General features: G+C 44.2%; 1 protein-coding gene and 2 long non-coding RNA genes across 5 annotated transcripts; all 3 read left to right on the top strand.

Annotated features, from left to right (window-relative positions):
• Positions 1-968: 968 nt before the first annotated feature.
• LOC136498338 (uncharacterized) lies at positions 969-5704 on the top strand. Of its 3 annotated transcripts, XR_010769586.1 has the most exons (9): positions 969-1539; positions 2543-2606; positions 2692-3282; positions 3396-3526; positions 3693-3757; positions 3847-3910; positions 4596-4660; positions 5105-5249; positions 5373-5704. It is a non-coding gene; the product is annotated as an uncharacterized lncRNA (long non-coding RNA). The 3 variants fall into 3 exon arrangements; XR_010769575.1 differs by having other exon boundaries at positions 5105-5704; XR_010769597.1 differs by lacking the exon at positions 2543-2606 and having other exon boundaries at positions 3176-3282; positions 5105-5704.
• Positions 5705-5712: 8 nt separating this feature from the next.
• On the top strand, positions 5713-6541 carry LOC136498330 (uncharacterized). Its single transcript, XR_010769567.1, has 2 exons — positions 5713-5917; positions 6209-6541. It is a non-coding gene; the product is annotated as an uncharacterized lncRNA (long non-coding RNA).
• A 4983-nt stretch (positions 6542-11524) lies between these two features.
• On the top strand, positions 11525-11897 carry LOC136498323 (zinc finger protein 2-like). The gene has a single exon (XM_066494270.1). It carries the CDS (start codon positions 11532-11534, stop codon positions 11895-11897), a length of 366 nt encoding a protein of 121 aa, XP_066350367.1. The 5' UTR covers positions 11525-11531.
• The last annotated feature ends 7883 nt before the right edge of the window (positions 11898-19780 follow it).

Here is a 19780-nt window from a genome sequence, read left to right as displayed (position 1 = left end):
TTAGGGTTTCTAAGCATCATACGTGATGATGTGCTCGAAATCTTTTTAAATTTTTATCATGGCACCCGCATGCGATATCTTGACTTGTCGACAAGTTTCATGAATTTCAGACTCCGTTTTCATTTAATAGAATTTAAAAACTATTTGCTCGCAAGTTCGTGGTCATGTCTCGACGTGAAGATGTGTGAAATTTTTGGTCTGTTTTTGGATACGGCCTCAACTAACACTTACTAACATGAATATCATTTTTGCATTCATGAATTGCCATTATTCGACACACTTGCAGTTCAAATTTGCATTTGTCGAAAAAATTCAAAGAAATTAAATAAACTAAAGAAATATAGCAAAATTTCATAAAATTGTGCCAACTTTCAACATGTAGTCTCATTTTATGTAGGGAGGCTCGATAAAAAGTTTGAAGACCAAAATTAAAAAAAAAAAATAAGTTTGCCTAGTGTGCCAGCTAGACACTAGGCAAACTGGCCTCTTTGCCTAATGTCTCATGGAAGACACTAGGCAAACTTATTTTTTATAGTGTTTGCCTAGTGTTGGGTTATCGACACTCGGCAACGAACTCCAGGTAATTTCTGTTTTATTCGTTGCTTATTGATTTTTACATACCTTTGCCTTTTACCTAGACAAGCCGGAAAAGGTTTCCCGAAGGAACCACCGTCCACGTCACCTAGATTTTTCCCTAACGTTGGATCTCGGTTTCGATGGACCAGATCTGCTCAATCGTACCCGTGGAGCTTCTGCCCGAAACAACCAGCCACGTCACCCAATTTGTTCTCCTCCGTCAGCTCTTCCATCCAACGGCCCAGATCGCTTGGAGCTGATTTCGCCGGGAGCGTCTTCTCGCGCTTCTCCTTGGCTTCTCCCGCTTCTCCTCTGCTTTCCCGCTTCTCTTCTGAATCCATAGAACCAAATATATACCCTAGCTTCCGCTTCCCCATACAGCTTCTCGCCCCCTCCTCTCTCTCCTCTTCACGCTCTCTCGCTCTCCCCGACTCTCTCCGACGCGGGCGCGGACAGGGCGGCGGCGCGAGCGGGAGGCGTCGGCGGCGTCCTCCCCCCCACCCCCTCCTCCTCAGCATTCCCTCGTCTGCCTCTTACCTCTGTTTCTCCCTCCCCTTCCCCTCTCTCTCTCCCCTTCTCGGTCGAGACGGCGGCAGGCGCGAGCGCGGTGGCGGCCGCGGCGCGGCGGCGCCCCCTGTGGGTTCTCGGCCGACGCGGGTGGTGCCCGGCGGCCCCTTCCCTCTCCCTCATCCTCTGCGCGGGCTCCTCAACGCCTTCTCCTGCCGATGAACCTGTGCTCGTCTGGTTGCCGAAACCCTAGCTACCTCTATGCGTGCTGCAGATTGGTCACATGCTTATTACTTCTTCTGATCTGCTTCTGTCTTTGTTTTCGGGATTGATTTCAGCTGCCTTCCTTGTTGTCGTTCTTAGGGTTCGTCTATGATTGTACAGGTACAAAGGGAGGGAGTCCAGCGTCTTCAAGACAACATGTACAGATTTGTTAATTACTGTGATTTCGATTTGGTAAGCAATTTCGATAAGGTTGTTACAGCATCTTGGTTGACCATGAACACTAATTAGCTTTGAGGTGTTCTGGACAGACCTAAAAGCCATTGGTATCTGGTAGATTAATTTGCACAGCAATTACCACAAAAAAAGGGCATGCTCTTGTCTTAGTTGCACAATCAGTTGGCCTCCTTTTCCTTTCCTTTCCATCTTACAATAAGTTCAGTGCATCTTACAATCAGTTAAACGTGTTTACCAAATGCTCAACGTTAGGCTTTCGATTAGTTTAGTTTACCATATGACAACTGAGCCATGCGCTAGGAATAGCTGCTGTAAACAATTATTAAGAATTATTTCCTATGTACTTTGTATCCGTGAATCCTCATCTTGTACTTAGAAATTTTGAAGCCATACATTTTAGATGCATTCATCTATTGCGCAATACAAATCTTCCTTTAGATTTCCTTCGGATTTCTGATAGGTTCCTCAAAGAGGTGTATTTTCCAAATTGTATTGTTGGTATGAACAGGTTTTGTATTCTTACATTGCATACTATAGGTTTTCCTTCGCATTTTAGCTACGCTGCTCAAATAGGCGTACTTTTTCCTCTTGGGTTTTTTTTGTGTTGACTTCCTCTAAATCAGATTTTGTATTGTTGGTGCCAACAGACTACGTGTATATATAATGGTTCCTTCTATCCATGCCACCGCATATAGTTCAAAAATATCTGAATCGAAGTACATTTCACACTAAAGTAGATTTGTATTGTTTAGTGGCAGAGCTACATGTACGCCATAAAGGGCCATGGCCCTACTTAGGAATTGATTTTTTTTCAGCATGGTACATGATGATAGTTACCAAGTAATGGAAATTGCCATGTCAGACAAAAAACCCTCTTCAGTTCTCTTCCTGCTGTTACATTGCAGAAAAAAGAGGTTACACATTCCTGTAGTGGAAATGAGTTTTGCATCCTCATTAGTTGTTTCCCATTATGATTGTTTTTCCCCTGTTGGATGACCAGCTCACCAGCAGGACCAGGAAAATTTCGCAGACAACTCTTTGGTGACAACGCAGTCAACAAAAATGTAACTCCATACAACTTCTGTTTTTTGCTCCCCACTTATCCCACCATATTGAAACCCACCAAATTAATTTACCTCTTTTCTGCAGGAAACCATTGTACATACTCTGAATGAGATCGGTCCAGTCTGTTGGTCGCAAAACAATCTCATATTGCTTGGTCTTTATTTTCTGTCTCTTGATCATAAATATGTTCTTTTGGCCTATCCTCATCGGTACATATCATCTGTAATATATGCATAGCCATGCTTGAACCTACTGACATGCTATTTTCTTAAGTATATTCAAGATCGTTCTTGCACGGGGGCGTGGCCCGCCACTATAGTTTTACAAATCCAAGCTCTAAATGCTCAAAGACATAGTCCGCATATCAGCTTTTTTGTGCGATCGATTTGCAGAGTGCAGATCATCTTCTACGTGTGCATATGCCATACATCTTACAATCATTAGTTCAAGCCACTGTAACCTTGAAATAACTCTCTTTTACCTTCCTCTATGCATCGTTTTAGAAAGGTAAACTTGAACGATTGAAACTCTTCTATTCCTATTTTTGTCTAATATGTCATATGTGCAGGGTGATATTATTTGCCCCTTAATGGAAGGAACGGTGCCCATGCCTACTCAGTGGTGCACATCTTCCAGACCCAAGAGAGTATGCCTACTACATATCCAACCCTTCAGGTAATAAACCACACCCTTGTATATTCATGACCTATTTGTCAGTATTTTATTTTCTCCTCAATCCGTTATCACAGCCTCTATTTCCCTGCTGCGATATACGTGTTCGATTGCAGCAAACTCAAGGATCAACGCCACCGGGGCAAGGGCCGAGTGCCGCTGCTGCCTGCAGTGGTCCTCACAATGGTAAAGGCAGTTGGGCTTCCTAGCAAGGCAATTATTACTTGCTGAAACTGCAAATATCAGGGTACTTCAATTTTTAATGCATTTCTGAGCTAAGGCTATGTATTAGCTTCGTCTGAACTATAGCTATGCACTTTGCTATCTGAAATATGACATTGCTTTTCCTTAGTATCAACTCTGCAGCCAATTTCCATTTGGATGGGTAATTCCGTTTTCTGTTAACTGCTCAGGTTTAGTTCACTTAGATTTCTCCCTTCATGATGGTACATGATTCCAGCCTGTTGCTTTCAACTTGGTAACATTTTCATAGTACCCTAATATTTTGAGTTCAGATTAGATTTGTGAGATAGATTCACTAATAGTCTAATACAGTTACCTTCACAGGCTTAGTAGTGTTCTGCCATTCGGCTCATCAGTCGAAGCAATGCCTGCAGCTTAATACAATCAGGTGCAACAACTATGTTTACTGGTCAAGATCCTTACTCAGTTTTCATTTACGGTTCTATGGATAAAAATAATAATGGCTACATAATTTTTTAAGACATGTTTCAGATTGCGCTTTGAAATTGAGTCCTCCTTTTAACCATAAAAGTGTTTCTATGTTAAACCAACATTTTTTTCCCAAAATAATAGTCCTTCCAATATTATATCACAAAAGTCCTTTTCAGGACTATTACAAAATGATCAACATCATATAATTTCCAATAAATACCTAAATTGACAAGATAATACCATTTCATTTGATTTTGTATTTGGATTACCTACGAGATTGAATGCACTAGCTGCTTGTGTTTTTAGAGTTTTGTTGCTATCAATCTAAGTGTGATCTGCATACCCATTGTAAGTCTCTGTGATAAGGGAAAAAAAGGATCAGCCTCTCAATCCACAGACTGATTAAGGATCAACCTCTCAGTCCACAAACTGATTGAAGCTGCCATCTAAGGCGTTTTGTTTTTTCACATTTGAATTATTGATTTTTTTTGGTACCGAAGTGCCTGTTCTGTTTGCTTTCTCATGCAGTCTTTAGAGTGAGTGCAGTATGTTCCGTATTTTTACCTTCTCCTTACTCGACACATATCTACATCTATTTTTTTCTGATCCAGTGTGCTCCTTGTTTCATCCCTGGTGGTTAGGTTTGGTGTTTTCTTTCCAAATTGAAGGGGGAATTGGTAGCGTGCCCAGTGCCCTGAATCCACAGGTGAGCAGCAAAGCTCTAAAATGCTTCTTATTTTTATGGATACTGCAATAATAAGTACAATGTGTATCATGCCATTCCATTGTAGTGACCATTACTGGCTTTTCCATATTCGCACGACAGGCGAATATCCATGCTTGATATTCCAACGAATAAATAAGATCGTAACAACAGCAGTTGACATTCGACTATTTCCATTCTATATCGGCTACGATCGTTGTTATCAATTTCTTTTTTTTCTCTCCTAACGTATTTTCCACAACCTGTACAGACAAAAACAAAGACTTTATCACTGTTATTTCTATGATCGACAAAGGAACTAGCTAATCATTCTTTGGTTTATCCAAAACCTTTTATTGTCCCTGAGACTTCTTTTGTCAACATACTTACAGCTACATACTGTACTGACTACACTCCTATTCGTTTTTTAAATGCTATAAAATGCAGAAGCTTAGCACTACTACATCATTTTGCAACATGGAAGTGACTCCTGTTGGCTCAAAGACTTTGATGCCCAACACACTATGTCCAGTTTGTATATGACAAGGGCTCCTCAGGAAACGACTCCTACCTGGTCAACAGCTATGTATTAGTATGTCGTTCATCTCCAGAACTATAAATACACCTGCTTAAATGCTACTTATCTTTGGTCTGTACTATGCCACTAAAACCATGCCTTTCTACTTAGATACTTCTTTTTTTTGTTCCGTGCTAGGTCACTAAGTGCATGCCTTCGAAGAATCGTTTTAATCTATTTCTAATATATTTGGCCCACTACATTTTCAATATGTTTACAAATTCCTCTACGATTTGTGCTACATCTGCTATACACGTATTGATCCTATGTATCACAGCACGCCATACAAGCCTTCGCTGTAAATCGTGTTGCTTCATCGATTATTGCCAATAGTACCATATCTTCTGAATGATACGAGCCTTCAGATAAAAAAAACATAGTTAGATTCCTTCATCCCATCTACACATATGTTTCCTATATATATCACTACGTTGTACTTACCCACGCGCGCAAGGGCGCGCGCCCTGTGCTAGTACTTTAACATTGGGGGTCAAATGTTGTAGGCCCAACTGCTAGAAGAAAGGAGGCTTCGCGAGGAGATGGAAGCGAGGGCGGTGGAAGAGCGGGAGGCCCAACGACAGAGGATAGAGGAGCTGGTGGGGTTCGTGTCCACTCTTGGCGCCGCTATGGGGCGGACCATGCCAGCTAGCCTAGTCTTGCCACTTCCTCAAGCAGCTACTCCTGTGAGTACCAATATATTACTTATTATGTTCCAACCTGACATAGGGCACACTAGAAAAAATATGCAATCTCAAACATACAATATGGTGTTGGTGGTGACGGCGGTTGTTGTTGTGGTGTGGTGGTGGCAGTTGTGGTGTTCGGGTGGTGGTGGTGTTGGTGGCGGTGTATTGATATGTATGTTCTTGACGGTCATCGTGCCGTTTGTTTTCTTGCAGGGTTTGAAAACCTCTCCGTGCAGGGGAGGTTCTGCCGAAATTTTTTATTGACGGTATCCTTTTCATTTTTTTCAGCATCAATCGGGCGTGGCATCGAATCAAATTGGAGGGTCGCCGGCTTCACAGATTGGAGCGTCGCCGGCACCACAGCTTGAGCCGAATCAAGTGGAAGGGTCGCCGGCTTCACAGATTGGAGCGTCGCCGGCACCACAGCTTGAGCCGAATCAAGTGGAAGGGTCGCCTGGAGCATCAAACCACGGGCCTCTTCACCCTTGACAATCGTCGTGATCAGCTTGTTGTGAACTTTGTTAAGAAATTTGGTTGTGCACTTATGAACTTGTGAACTTGTGGCACATTTGGACTTTTGGTATGAACATGTGATATATGTGAACATGTGGTTCTTATTTATGATTCATGTGATATATTTGTGGTGTTTGAATATGATTTATATTTGTGTCGCAAATGGAATAATCAAAAAAAAAATTCAGCTTCTGGTTACTTTGCCTAGTGTCAGGGGTCTGACACTAGGCAAAGGGGCCACACGTGGCACACCTGGGAACAGGTTTTGCCTAGTGTCAGGAAACTGACACTAGGCAAAGTAGGCAGTTTGCCTAGTGTCGGAGGCCTGACACTAGGCAAAGCTTGGCATATTTGCCTAGTGTAGGCGGCCTGACACTAGGCAAAGCTTGACATATTTGCCTAGTGTCGGACGCCTGGCACTAGGCAAACCTTGCATACTTTGCCGAGTGTCAGACCTCCGACACTAGACAAAACGTCCGTTACGATTTCCACCGTCAGTGGAATACTTTTGCCGAGTGGTGTCCTTGACACTAGGCAAACACTTTGCCGAGTGTCCGAGGTTTGACACTCGGCAAAGTGCTCTTTGCCTAGTCCGCCTCTGCCAACCCTTGTTTGCCTAGTGTGACACTAGACAAACTGATTGCCTAGTGTTTCTGGGCCTTTGCCTAGTGCCTGCGGCACTAGGCAAATCCCGCGATTCCAGTAGTGCTCGATCTGTCCTATTTCTAAGCTGCAGTCGTCTCCCGTCTCCATATATACCAGCATCCGATAAGCCGAACAGACAAATATGAGAAGATGTTAGACTTCTCACAGTGCCGAGCCCAAAAATCTTCTTGTGGTATAGTGCTTTTTTTTAGAATTTCATGCGGTATAGTGCTTAACGGTATATAGAATAAAGAATTGAACAAATTAAATTACTTTATCCTTATGGGCTGATGGAATTGGGCAGGACAAAAGGCCGTCAGGGGACACATTAGTTGGGCCCCTGCTAGCCTCCCTCAGTATGCATAAGCCCACAAACAGCCAGGAGTAGGTTTATTAGACGTTTTGTTCTTCTCCAGAGGACATTAACCTATGGCGAGAGGTGCTGAGAAATTAAGCTATGGCGAGCGCCATATGTGATCTTATGGGAAGCTCTACCCTGGCTCTCGATCGATGGCGGCACATCTACGGTAACCGGCCTTCGTGTTGTTTATCTCAATTGCGCAAGATAAGTTTTTCCTTTTTTAACGCATGCACAGTAGCGGTTTCTTTCGTCGCATTTTTAAGTCCATAAGCTCTCACAGATTTCTATGGCTTTTAACGCGGCCACGCCACACGGCTGCTGAAGCTGCAGCAGTAGCCGCCACAGTAAATACACGCTACAGTAAATGTCAGATCACAGCCACAGGCCTTGATTACGCTGTGCACAGTGATCACTTTTGTACCTATATTCATTATTACGCTGTGAGGAAGCAGCAGATGCCAAACCTAATAGAGGCAAAAGAGGGCCAGGCTAATAATGACGACCCTGAGCGCGACGGTGAACGCCGACTCGCGGGCTACACACAACACGTCGACGGCGACGGTGACGTACGGCTGCCGGTGCAACATGACAGGCGACGGACTGGCCCGCGCTCTCGCTCTGTCTTTTTGCAGGATGTACTACGCGCGCGCTGCCTGCAGGCTGCAGCTGCAGTTGCGACCACACCACAATGACCAGCGGAAATCAGCTCTTTGCTGAATATTTTTATGTATGTCGAGTATATTTCTTCAGGCACTCGGCAAACAAGTTATTTATTGAGTGCTGCGAAAAAAATACTCGGCAAAATAATTGCACTTGGCAAACGATACAAAAAAACACTTGGTAAAGTTCGACACTCGGCAAACTAGAAAAAAAAAACATTTGGCAAAATTAGGCACTCGGCAAAGAAACATGTTTGCCGAGTGTAATTGTCTGGAACTCGACAAAGAAATATGTTTGCAGAGTGTAACTATTTGGCACTCGGCAAATAATTTCATATTTTTTCTCTTCTAACCTTGAAACTTTTTCTACTCTCTCCACATACAACATGTTATTCCATGTTAAAATTTGGTATATATGTGTGGATCTGTTTGCTATATTTAATTAATTTATTGCATTTCAAGGAATTTTTCGGTATAAGTCAAATTTGAACAGAAAGTGATTCAAATAATAGAATAAAATGAGTAGAAAAATGATATCATGTTATTGAGTCCAGTGTGAGGCCTTACCCGGGAAATGAAAAGAATTTTTGAACATCTTGTTCAGGAAACACGACCATGAACGTGTGGCCAAATGGTTTTTAAATTCTAAAAAAAGCAAACGAAGTCTGAAATTCATGAGATTTGTCATGATATGATGATATCATACGTGGAGGCTGTGGTAAAAAGTTGGGAAGGTTTCGCACAATTTGTCACATACGATGTTTACAAACCGAAGCATCTCGGAAGAAGAATCGTAGCGTTTAGAAGAAAACGGTAAGATTTAGAGTCAAAATGACGGTCGAATTGGGGTTTGACTTCAAAACTTCTTGTATAGGAAATAGAGAACATAGATTGTTTCATGTGAAATTTTTGTAATTTTTTTGATCCGTTTGATAATTTTAATTTATTAAGTGCAATTATGGAATTTTAATTGATATAAATTAAATTTGAGCTGTAACCGCATAAAATAATAGAATCATATTAGTAGAAAATCATATATATATTGTTGAGTCAATTTGACAAGGTATTTTCAAAGTGCATCGAACAAAAAAGGAAAAAACACGTTATGGAAAATAAGGAAATGAAAAAATAACTAATATATTTGTCGAGTGCCCAAAACCCTAGACACTCGGCAAAGACAGCTTTACTGAGTGTCCTCGATCCGATACTCGGCAAACTCGGCGTTATAAAGTCTCCCGACCCTCTCCTGGTGCCGCCCCCTCTCCTTCCTTTCTCTCTCTCCCTTATCTCTTCTAGAGAACACGTATACAGGAAAAGGAGATGAGGCATCGGCCTCCTAGGTTGGCTCAGGCGGGCCCATACCCGTGCCCTAGTGCTCACCGGTGTTGGTGGCCGGTCGGCGGCGGTCTTATGGCTAGGGCCGACGGTGGTGGCCCCAGTGCCTGCATCGGGGCGATGCTGTCCGTGTCCACCGCGGGGGACGCTGACACGTCCAGGCTCAGCCACCTCCACATCGTCTCGCTGCTCTGCTCTCACCGCCGCCTCGCTCTCCCATCTCGTCGACTCGCCGCGCCCATGCCAGGCCCCTCCTTCGTCGGCTCCGGTTCCGCCCTCGTCTCCCGGCTCCGCATGGCTTCCGTGGTCTCTCGTCCGCCGCGCTGCCGGCGCCCTCCGTCGCCATGGCCGTCTCCGCAGTGGCGGCGCTGCTTGACTCCGTCGCTGGCTACGGCGGGGACCTCCGCGAGCATGCCGTGGCCGCGCTAGCTGCCCTGGCGTCCTCGGACACTGCGCAGCCTTCCCTGGCGCAGGAGGCCGGTGCCGTGGTGCCGCACCTATGCCGCTCGCTCGAGTCCGCCAACGGCGTTGTCACGGGACGCGTGCGCGGCCGTGGCCGCGCGCGGCAGGGGTGGCGACACTCCTGTCCGCCTACGAAGGCGGCACCCTGGTGGCGCAGGCTGCGGCGCCCGGGGTGCTCCACAACCTCACGGTGTTCCCAGACCTCCTCCCGGTGTTCCGCGGCGAGAGCGGCGCGGTGCGTGGTGGCGGCACAGTTTCGGGAAATGGGAAATGGGCGTGGTGGTGGCGGCGGCGGGGGTGGGGGTGGGGGGGGGGGCAGGGGGAGCCAAGGGCGTGCGGCGGTGGTTTTTTTTATATTTTTCGAAAAGTCTTTGCCGAGTGTCCGTTTTAGCACTCGACAAAGTGCTCGACAAAAAACACTCGGCAAAGACAGCTTTGGCGAGTCTTTGTTTGCCGAGTGCCATTTGACGAGTGTAACACTCGGCAAATCCTTTGCCGTGTGTTTTTTAGGCTTTGCCGAGTGCCCTGGGCACTCAGCAAACCTACTATTTCCCTCCATCCCAAAAGTATATAATCCTGCTTTTCAAATCTTATCTTAAAAAAATTATAATTATAGAGTTAGATATCACCTTTTTAATAGGACCCACAATTAAAAATATTCCTACGTGACAAAAAAAACTACTATCCATGAGAAGAACATTTTAGAAGACAACCATTTATACAATGACAGAGAAGAGGTAATTGCGTAATTTTACACCTACACTAATCTTACCTTGAAAAGCAAGATTTACATTTTGACAGTATATAGACCAAGTACTCTCCTGCCATGCATCTCTAATCTAAAAAAAGTAACTGTCTGAACTTTTGTTTCTTGTTTTCTGTCGTCTTTTCATCGCGCGTACAAATGGCACTGTGGATTAAAAAATGAATAGACAACTGGGGGAGGAGGAGCTGCTGGATGATCGTAATTGTCTGCGTCCCCCACATGTCCAGGAAACATGAATAGGCAACTTGTTTTCTGTCGTCTTCACTAGATCGCCCATTTAAATGGTGGATATATTATATATATAAATAAATAAATAAACAAAGACTATGTAGGCCAGTAGAGTAGATAAATAAATAAACAAAGACTAGACAACTCGATAGGAGCTGACGATTGAACAACTGTAGGTGCGTGTGTTTTTAGAAATAAAATATTAATGCAAACAATTTTTCCCCATATTTATGAGACTTTGTGGTAGTTGTAGTAGGTAGCCTTTTGGTTTCCCCAAGAGAGAGATGCCTCTGGTCCGTCCGTCCGCGTGACCGCGTGGCATGACAATTCCTTTTCAACCAGTAATCTTCTTCTTATCATGTGTACGTTTCCCCGGCCGGGCGGCCCCTGGCCCTGATAGGAATCCTCTGGAGGACATGCATCGTGGCCTCATTTCTGCGACGTACTTGTTCCTGCCTTCCTGGGCCGCTGCTGTTGCGGCGCTGCACCATACCCAAACACGTGCGGAAAAGCGTGCGCCACACCGGCTGGTTCACGTACTTAGTTGCTGCTGTACGTGTATTTATATTAAGCTCTCGCACAACAGTCGCCACACAGTACATTCTCACATACAGGCAGCTAGCTAGACTCTAGCTAGCTATAATGGAGCATCAGGAGCTGGACCTTGAGCTCAGCCTCCAGCCCTTCTCGGCGGCGGCGGTGGCGGCGGATCCTCCGGGATTCTTCGTCTGCACCTACTGCGACCGCAAGTTCTACAGCTCGCAGGCGCTCGGCGGCCACCAGAACGCGCACAAGTACGAGCGCACCCTAGCCAAGCGCCGCCGGGAGATCGCCGCCGCCATGCGCGCGCACGGCGCCCGGCCGGCCGACGCCACCACCTCCAGGCAGATGGAAGGGCATCAAGCGCCTGCAGTGCAATCTGCCGCCTTGCAGCGCGGCAAGAGCAGCTCTCTGGAGCACGGCGTCGTCGAGCGCGCCGACGAGTTGGACTTGTCTCTCAAGCTATGATGATTAATTTGTGCATGTCTCGCTTAATTTTTAGCCTTTTGCTGCACCTCTGTATCTTCTTTTTCTTTTTTCCCCTTTTTATTTAGTGTACGTTCGATATATATGGGGATATAGCCAGCAGCTAGCCCTCTATATCTCTCTTCTCTTTGCTGGCTTAACTTTGCCGCCTGTGTTTTCCAATATGATTTAGTTTCTCCAGCTGCATGCACGTTACTTATTGTTGCCTCTTGCATATATAAATTCAATCGAATCGATGGAATTTCTTGTCATGGAAAAGGAAGGAGGACAAGCAGATTTACCCACTCGTTTCTCTTAATTTATTCTTCCCAGATTTGTTGATTAATTTTCTCACGGTACGTACCTAATCAAACAATTTTGGGTGTGGAGGCCAGGGCTTCTTCGTTCGAGTGATTCCAGGTTGTTCCACTCGATCGATTTATGGGCAACTGCTAATTTTCTCTACTACACTATACCATGCATGTGTTCTCTTGATAAGTCGATACATATGTACCAGTTATTTGGGCATATTATTTGTTTAGGATTGTGGATTCCGCACACATTAAACTCCAAAGCCAAACATTTCAGTTCTTCTAGAAATTGATTATCAAAATCCAAAGCCAAACATCTTCTACCACTTTAATCGTCCACACAATTTGATGTGAATAATTGGTTATTAGCATTTGTTGATTACGGAGGATAGATATTCAAAGTTTGCTAGCAGTAGAGAGATGTTATATGGATATTTCTCCACATTGGATCCCATCCTAGCCAATCCCTAACATGTGCTAATATTTCTTACTATTTTATTATTCTGTAGTGGATCCACCACACGGCCACCTCAGGACGTGTCACAAAGAGTAAACCGTAATTTATAACTTAAGCTAGAGAGATCCAAATTGGGTGAAACCAATTTTATTAGTTTTGTCTTGTTGTGCTCTACATGTTAGAATCATAAAATTTGTTGTTTGACACCTTTTTATTTATTGTTTTTATTTACCTAGAAAAATACCTTTTTAAGCTTCCAAAAATGATATCTTGGGCCATAAGTATCAAAAATTCATGAAACCAATTTTCAGGGTTTTCTAGTGACTTACTCTAGCTCAGAAACATATAATTTCCGCTGTTTGGCCGACTTTTATATGTTGTACTATTTTTCTAGTAAATTGTATGTTTAACTTGTATTGTTTGTATCCTAAATTTTGTATATATATATATATATATATATATATATATATATATATATATATATATGTGAGGAATTTAGGTGATATGCTATTCACAGCATATGTGTGCTGCTGTATTTTTCTAGGAATTAAATTTATACAGCAGCTGGCCTTTTGACTTTTTGTACATTGTTGATTATATAAATATAAGGTGAATATGGTAATGATAGAAAAGGAATGCAATTTCAAACTTATCTATGCATGCTACTTGATGCTTGCCCAACTTTTACCCTTTTTGATAAATGATTGATGATCATGCTATAGTGTTTTGTGAACCCCTGTTGATGTGCTAAAAATACATAAAACTAATATGCCTAGGTGAATTAAAAATAATTGCCATCTCTACCAGAGAAGAGATATGCACCTACTCAGTAAAAAGAATTAAAATTTGATTACCATCTTGCCATTTCTATGATGTATGTTTAGTAGTAGATCCTTGATCAAGATTGACATGGCTAAATTTAGTGTTACCCACATCAACCCTAGTGTTTTTGTTTGATACTAAACTTAATTAGTTCTTGATAAATAAATGTTACGGTATTGTCTTATTGCTATCTTAGTATGACAAATTCGTGTGATGTTTAGTTGGCACTTTATTCATCCATGTGCCTTCGTCAATTTTGTTATGACCTTATACTTGTCCTTGTTTGCAATCGCGTGATGTTTTGGTTTTGCTCTTTCTCATATGCATGCATTGCATCTTTGTATATATTATATAGGTACGCTAGATGTATGACGAAAGGGTGAAGAACATGGTGCTGAAACCAACCAAAAGGCGATGTTGGTGAACGGATCTAGAAGATGGGAGGACCCTGGGAATACATGTCGGGCAAGAGATGCTCGATAAGCGAATATCATCTAACAAACACTGACTTATTGTTGAACCCTAGGCAAAGCCCCAGTGCATTCTAAGCTTTCTACCTCTCTTTTAAAATACACTTGAGTTTATATTTTGTATTGTGCATTAAGTATAGGAGTTGAATTGAAACCCGTTGCTGCATGTCTTACCTTGTCTACAATATATATACCTGTATCATTACTAGTATGTATAGGTCGCTCTATGCTTAGCTATGCTTAGACCGGTAGCAGTCGGGCGATTCCTATAGCCTGCGAGACATAGGTGGCTACTCTAACACGGTTGACTATATTTGCTATCGTGAAAAACAACCAGGTGATAATGGATAACTAGAGACCGGACGGGATCCGGTGCTATATATTATGGTTGTTGTTGATGCCGGCTAGGCATGTATTCTTTGATCCTGTCTGTGTCATTTAAGGACCGCTTCGTTGTTGGACCTTGGTTGAGATTGAAGGTACCAAACACATAATAGGGGCCTGAGTGACCGTGAAGCCGATTAGCTCATTCGGGTTGAGTATATTGGACTGTTAGCATTGCTGGGAGGAGAGCCTAAAGGAAGGGGACTGTTTCAAGACCATGTTTGCTACGGGCTTCGGGCTTACGGAAATTCATGTGAGGATGCAGGATCATGAGTTTTGCAAAACGGTCCAAACTCACCGCCGAATGGAGTGAACGGTGACCCACGCGAGCTAATGTGGGCTCGTACGGATGTGTGTTTGGGATTGCCCAGCTAGATGTAATCGATTCGAATCGCCATCTCTCCCAGTTAGTGAGAAACTTGGTCACTGTCCGGCAGTTGTAGTAACTGATGAAACATGATGGTTCTGTTGGTCATGATAATTGAATATGGTTACTACTGTGATACTTATTAATCAAATAATTGTTACCGGATAGATGCAAACTTACCTATAATTGGCTTCATTGAACTTGATGCTAAAAATTTGAAAGTAAGGACTTACATAGGAAGCTCTTTTGCAAAAGATTATGCTATCCAACTAGCTCCACTAAATAAACCATGCATATCTTTGGAGTCTTCATTTTTCTTCTGTCGGGTAAGTCTTGCTGAGTACAATTGAGTACTCAGGGTTTTATCCCACCCTGTTGCAGGTGAGTGTTATGTCTGCTGAAGGTGGTGATTAAGTACCGGTGGGCTCGGCTATTCTGTATTTGCTTCTCATCTATGCTTTTGTTGGAGGGTGTCATCAGAGCTAGCAATATGATTCAAAATTATGATTTGGTAATCATTACAAAGTTATGTTGTTTTAACCTAATGGATTTGAAACTGAACTTGTATTAATTACTTATGACCCTATTGTAATATTATTTCCGCTGCAAACTCTGTGTACGTGATATGTATTTGCTTAATCAAGTACGATCTTGGTTATGAAGTTGATTTATCGAGGCCTTCGTGGTACTCGACAGACTACCGTGTCTATATAAGTGATGGTATGCGCGTTTCAACGTGTTTAACGGGATAGTCATACTTAATCTTGTATAAATTGGACGGTTCTATCACATGAACAAGAACATATAAATAATATATAGATTAAAGAAAGATTTATATGAAATTGGCCATCAACAGGATGACAATAGTACCTCTTGTTTTGGGCATTTTGTCATAGCCCTTACCTTTTCCTTTCGGATCCTTGCTTAGTTTATTTATGTTCACCGGATCAATGTGCTTCATAAATTAATCAACTAGAAAACCAAACAAGTAACTTTCTTTTTTAGAAGAGTCGGCCCCTCTTTATTCAACAAAATATGAATTACAAACTCTATTAGGAGTTACAAACCAAACATGTCTTCCTACCGATAAATTAATAGAGCCTCTAGCTAGATTATGAGCATCAGTGTTCTTCATGAACAAATTCTACTCTTGTCAAGCTCTCCCTCCTGGACTTTATCTGCTACAATTGGACCATATATATCTTCCAAAACCTTCACCATGTATACTTCTCACCGCATTGGCACAGTCACTTGCCACCCTGAAGGTATGAAGACTAATGTCGCTGGCAAGAGCCAGTCCCTCGTGGCAGGCTACTGCTTCAACTGCCTCTGCCTCGGTACAACCCTCCAACACCAGTGCAGACGCTCCCAAGAAGTTACCATCTTCGTCCCGGGCACAACAGCTGTAGAAGCCTTGCATGAGTTTTTGGAGGTCATCCACGTTGATCTTCACAAAACCACTCGGTGGTCTGATCCAGTGCGGTGCTGGACCCCCAACCGCTTGCTTCTCCTTGTTCCTTGGCCTAATCGTCTCTAGCTCAATGTTGAATCTTTTAACAAACCTATGTGTGGAGAAAGGGCTATGAAGTTGGTTCTCATGTAATGCCTTGCGTCTCGCATGCCAGATCGCAAAAGGCGAACCACCACCCTTGAGATTTCCTCAGGTTTAAGTGACTTCATCACCTTGGCTAACCAAGCCCGGGCATCAGGAGTTTGAACCTGGCACAAGAATTGTGTAATTTCCCTCTCCATAGCACATACACATTTGGCTAAGTCGCAATCAAGTAGGGTGTGCCCCAAGAATTAGCTTCGCCACATAATGAGCTAGCACCCCCATCTGGCACCATGTTTTTGTGGTGTCAGACGTCTCCCGTCGATATAGAGAGCCTAGCCAAACACCAAAGGGGAACATGGATTTTTTATGGAACTTAAATTTTCCATAACTCGCACCATTCCTTCTACAGCGCCCTGGAATCGAACTTTTGCTCGATCTATCCTATTTCTAAGCTGCAGTCGTCTCCCGTCTCCATATATACCAGCATCCGATAAGCCGAACAGACAAATATGCGAAGATGTTAGACTTCTCATAGTGCTAAGCCCAAAAATCTTCTTGTGGTATAGTGCTTTTTTTTAGAATTTCGTGCGGTATATCATCCAGATTGGTTAGCAAACCCTATTCTCGTTCGAAAAAAGAATAAAGAATGGAGAATGTGCGTTGATTATACTGATCTTAACAAACACTGCCCTAAAGACCCCTTTGGCTTGCCTCGGATAGACGAGGTTGTAGACTCTACCGCCGGCTGCGAACTACTCTCTTTCCTTGACTGTTACTCCGACTATCATCAGATCTCCCTCAAGGAAGAAGACCAGATAAAGACGTTGTTCATTACACCTTTCGGTGCATACTGTTACAAAACTATGTCCTTCGGACTCAAGAATGCTGGGGCTACCTATCAAAGGGCCATTCAGATGTGCCTCGACCAGCAGATCGGTCGCAACGTCGAAGCCTACATCGATGACGTGGTCGTCAAAACCAAGACAGCCGACAACCTTATCACCGACCTCGAAGAAACTTTCGCCAATTTGAACAAGTACCGATGGAAGTTGAACCCTTCAAAGTGCATCTTTGGAGTTCCATCCGGTATACTGCTGGGCTACATCTTCAGTGCTCGAGGCATCGAGCCTAATTCGGACAAGGTCTCCGCCATCACCAATATGAAATGGCCGACATGTGTCAAGGATATACAAAAGCTTACATGTTGTATGGCTGCTTTAAGCCGCTTCATATCACGCCTCGACGAAAAAGGGCTACCTTTCTTCAAACTCCTCAAGGCCTCCAAGCACTTTTCCTGGTCGGAGGAGGCAGACTCAGCTTTCGAGCAGCTCAAGTTGTTCTTGACGAAGCCGCCGATCATGACAGCGCCAAGGCTAGATGAGACTCTGCTCATATACATCACCGCCACCTCTCGCGTCGTGAGTACAGCTATCGTCGTCGAACGCGAGGAAGCCGGACACGCTTATAGGGTGCAACGTCCGGTCTACTTTATCAATGAAGTACTCAATGAGCCAAAAACTCGTTATTCTCAGGTACAAAAGTTGTTATACGCAATTCTGATTACGTCATGCAAGCTCCGGCATTACTTCGAATACAAGATCGCCGTGGTCACGGAGTTTCCCCTAGGGGACATTCTTCGCAACAAAGAAGCCAATGGCCGCATCATTAAATGGGCTGTTGAGCTCGGCACCTATTCCATTGAATTTAGAAGCAGACCTACCATTAAGTCGTAGGCGCTCGCTGACTTCGTCGCTGAATGGACCGAGATCCAAGAGCCCAGCGCCGCCGCTTGCCCTGAGCATTGGGTGATATACTTTGATGGCGCCCTTAACATCAACGGTGCCGGTGCGGGCATTCTGTTCATTACGCCGACCAAGGATAAGCTACGTTATGTTCTTCGGATACACTTCCCGGCCTCCAACAACGCTGCGGAATACGAAGCATGTCTCCAACGTCGCGCTCGGTGTCAAACGCCTCATGGTGTATGGAGACTCCATGCTGGTTATCAACCAGCTCAACAAAGACTGGTCCTGTTCCAGTGAGAAGATGGACGCATACTGCACCGAAATCAGGAAGCTTGAAGGGAAGTTCTACGGTATCGAGTACCACCACATGGTACGAGATCAAAATCAACCTGCCGACCAGCTCTCAAAAATAGGTTCGTCTCGCGCCGCAGTTCCGCCGAGGGTCTTCGTGCAAGATCTCCTAGTTCCATCCATTAAAGAAGAAAAGGAAGTTGAGGAGGTTCCCCCTGCCGAGCAGTTGGTACTTGCGGTGCCTTCGCTAGTCACCGATTGGAGGGAGCAATTCATCAAGTACCTCACCAACTCTGAAGTACCCGCCGACAAGACCGACACCGAACACCTAATTCGCCGAAGTATGCACTACATGTTGGTAGACGGTAACTTGATGAGGAAGAGTGCCAAGAAAGGGATATTGTAGAAGTGCGTCCCTCAAGACGAAGGAGTGAAGCTGCTTCATGAAATTCATTCTGGTTCCTGTGGCAATCACGCGGCCTCGAGAAACCTGGTCGGCAAAGCTTTCTGAGTTGGCTTTTACTGGCCCACGACCATCTCCGACGCAGAAGACCTCGTCCGACGCTGTGAAGGATGTCAGTTCTTCGCCAAGCAAATACACGTACCGGCACAGGAATTGCAGACCATCCCAGCTTCTTGACCTTTCGCATGCTGGGGACTGGACATGATTGGGCCCTTCAAGCTAGCGCCAGGAGGTTTCAGGTATGTATACGTCGCCATTGATAAGTTCTCCAAGTGGATCGAGTACAAACCGCTCGTTTCAGCTACTGCAAAGAAAGCAGTTGACCTCTTTGAAGATATCATACACAGGTTTGGTCTCCCGAACAGCATTATCACCGACCTCGGAACCATGTTTACCGGCCATCATTTTTGGGACTTCTATGAAGGCCGGTGCATCTCCGTTAAATACGTTTCCGTTGCTCATCCTAGAGCTAATGGCCAGGTTGAGCGGGCTAATGGTATGATCCTTGACGCCCTCAAAAAGAGGCTATATCAGAAAGAAGAAAAGCATCCGGGCAGATGGCTCAAAGAGCTTCCGGCTATGGTCTAGGGACTGCGCACTCAAGCTAGTCGTAGTACCGGTGTGTCTCCATATTTTTTGGTCTATGGCTCAGAGGCCATACTAGAAGCAGATGTTGCCTTCCGAGCACCCAGGGTGGAAAATTATGTTGAAGAGCAGGCCACGGCTGTTCGGACAGAGGACGTTGACCGGGCTGAGGAAGAACGCCTGATCACCTGCGTCCGCACAGCCAAGTATCTAGAAGATCTATGAAGGTACTATAACTGCAATGTAAAAGGTCGTTCATTCTCCGTCGGTGACCTCGTTCTCCGTAGAAAACAAAAGACCGAGGGGTTGCACAAGCTTTCTTCCCCTTGGGAAGGGCCCTACTTCGTCAAAGAGGTCACCCGACCAGGATCTTATCGCTTATGTGACTTAGATGGGATTGATGTTCCAAACTCATGGCACATCGAGCACCTTATAC

Source organism: Miscanthus floridulus, chromosome 1 (assembly GCF_019320115.1).
Source record: "Miscanthus floridulus cultivar M001 chromosome 1, ASM1932011v1, whole genome shotgun sequence".
NCBI classification, from domain to species: domain Eukaryota; kingdom Viridiplantae; phylum Streptophyta; class Magnoliopsida; order Poales; family Poaceae; genus Miscanthus; species Miscanthus floridulus.
The sequence above is the reverse complement of the archived record's forward strand: the minus strand, read 5'-3'. Positions and strand labels throughout refer to the sequence as shown.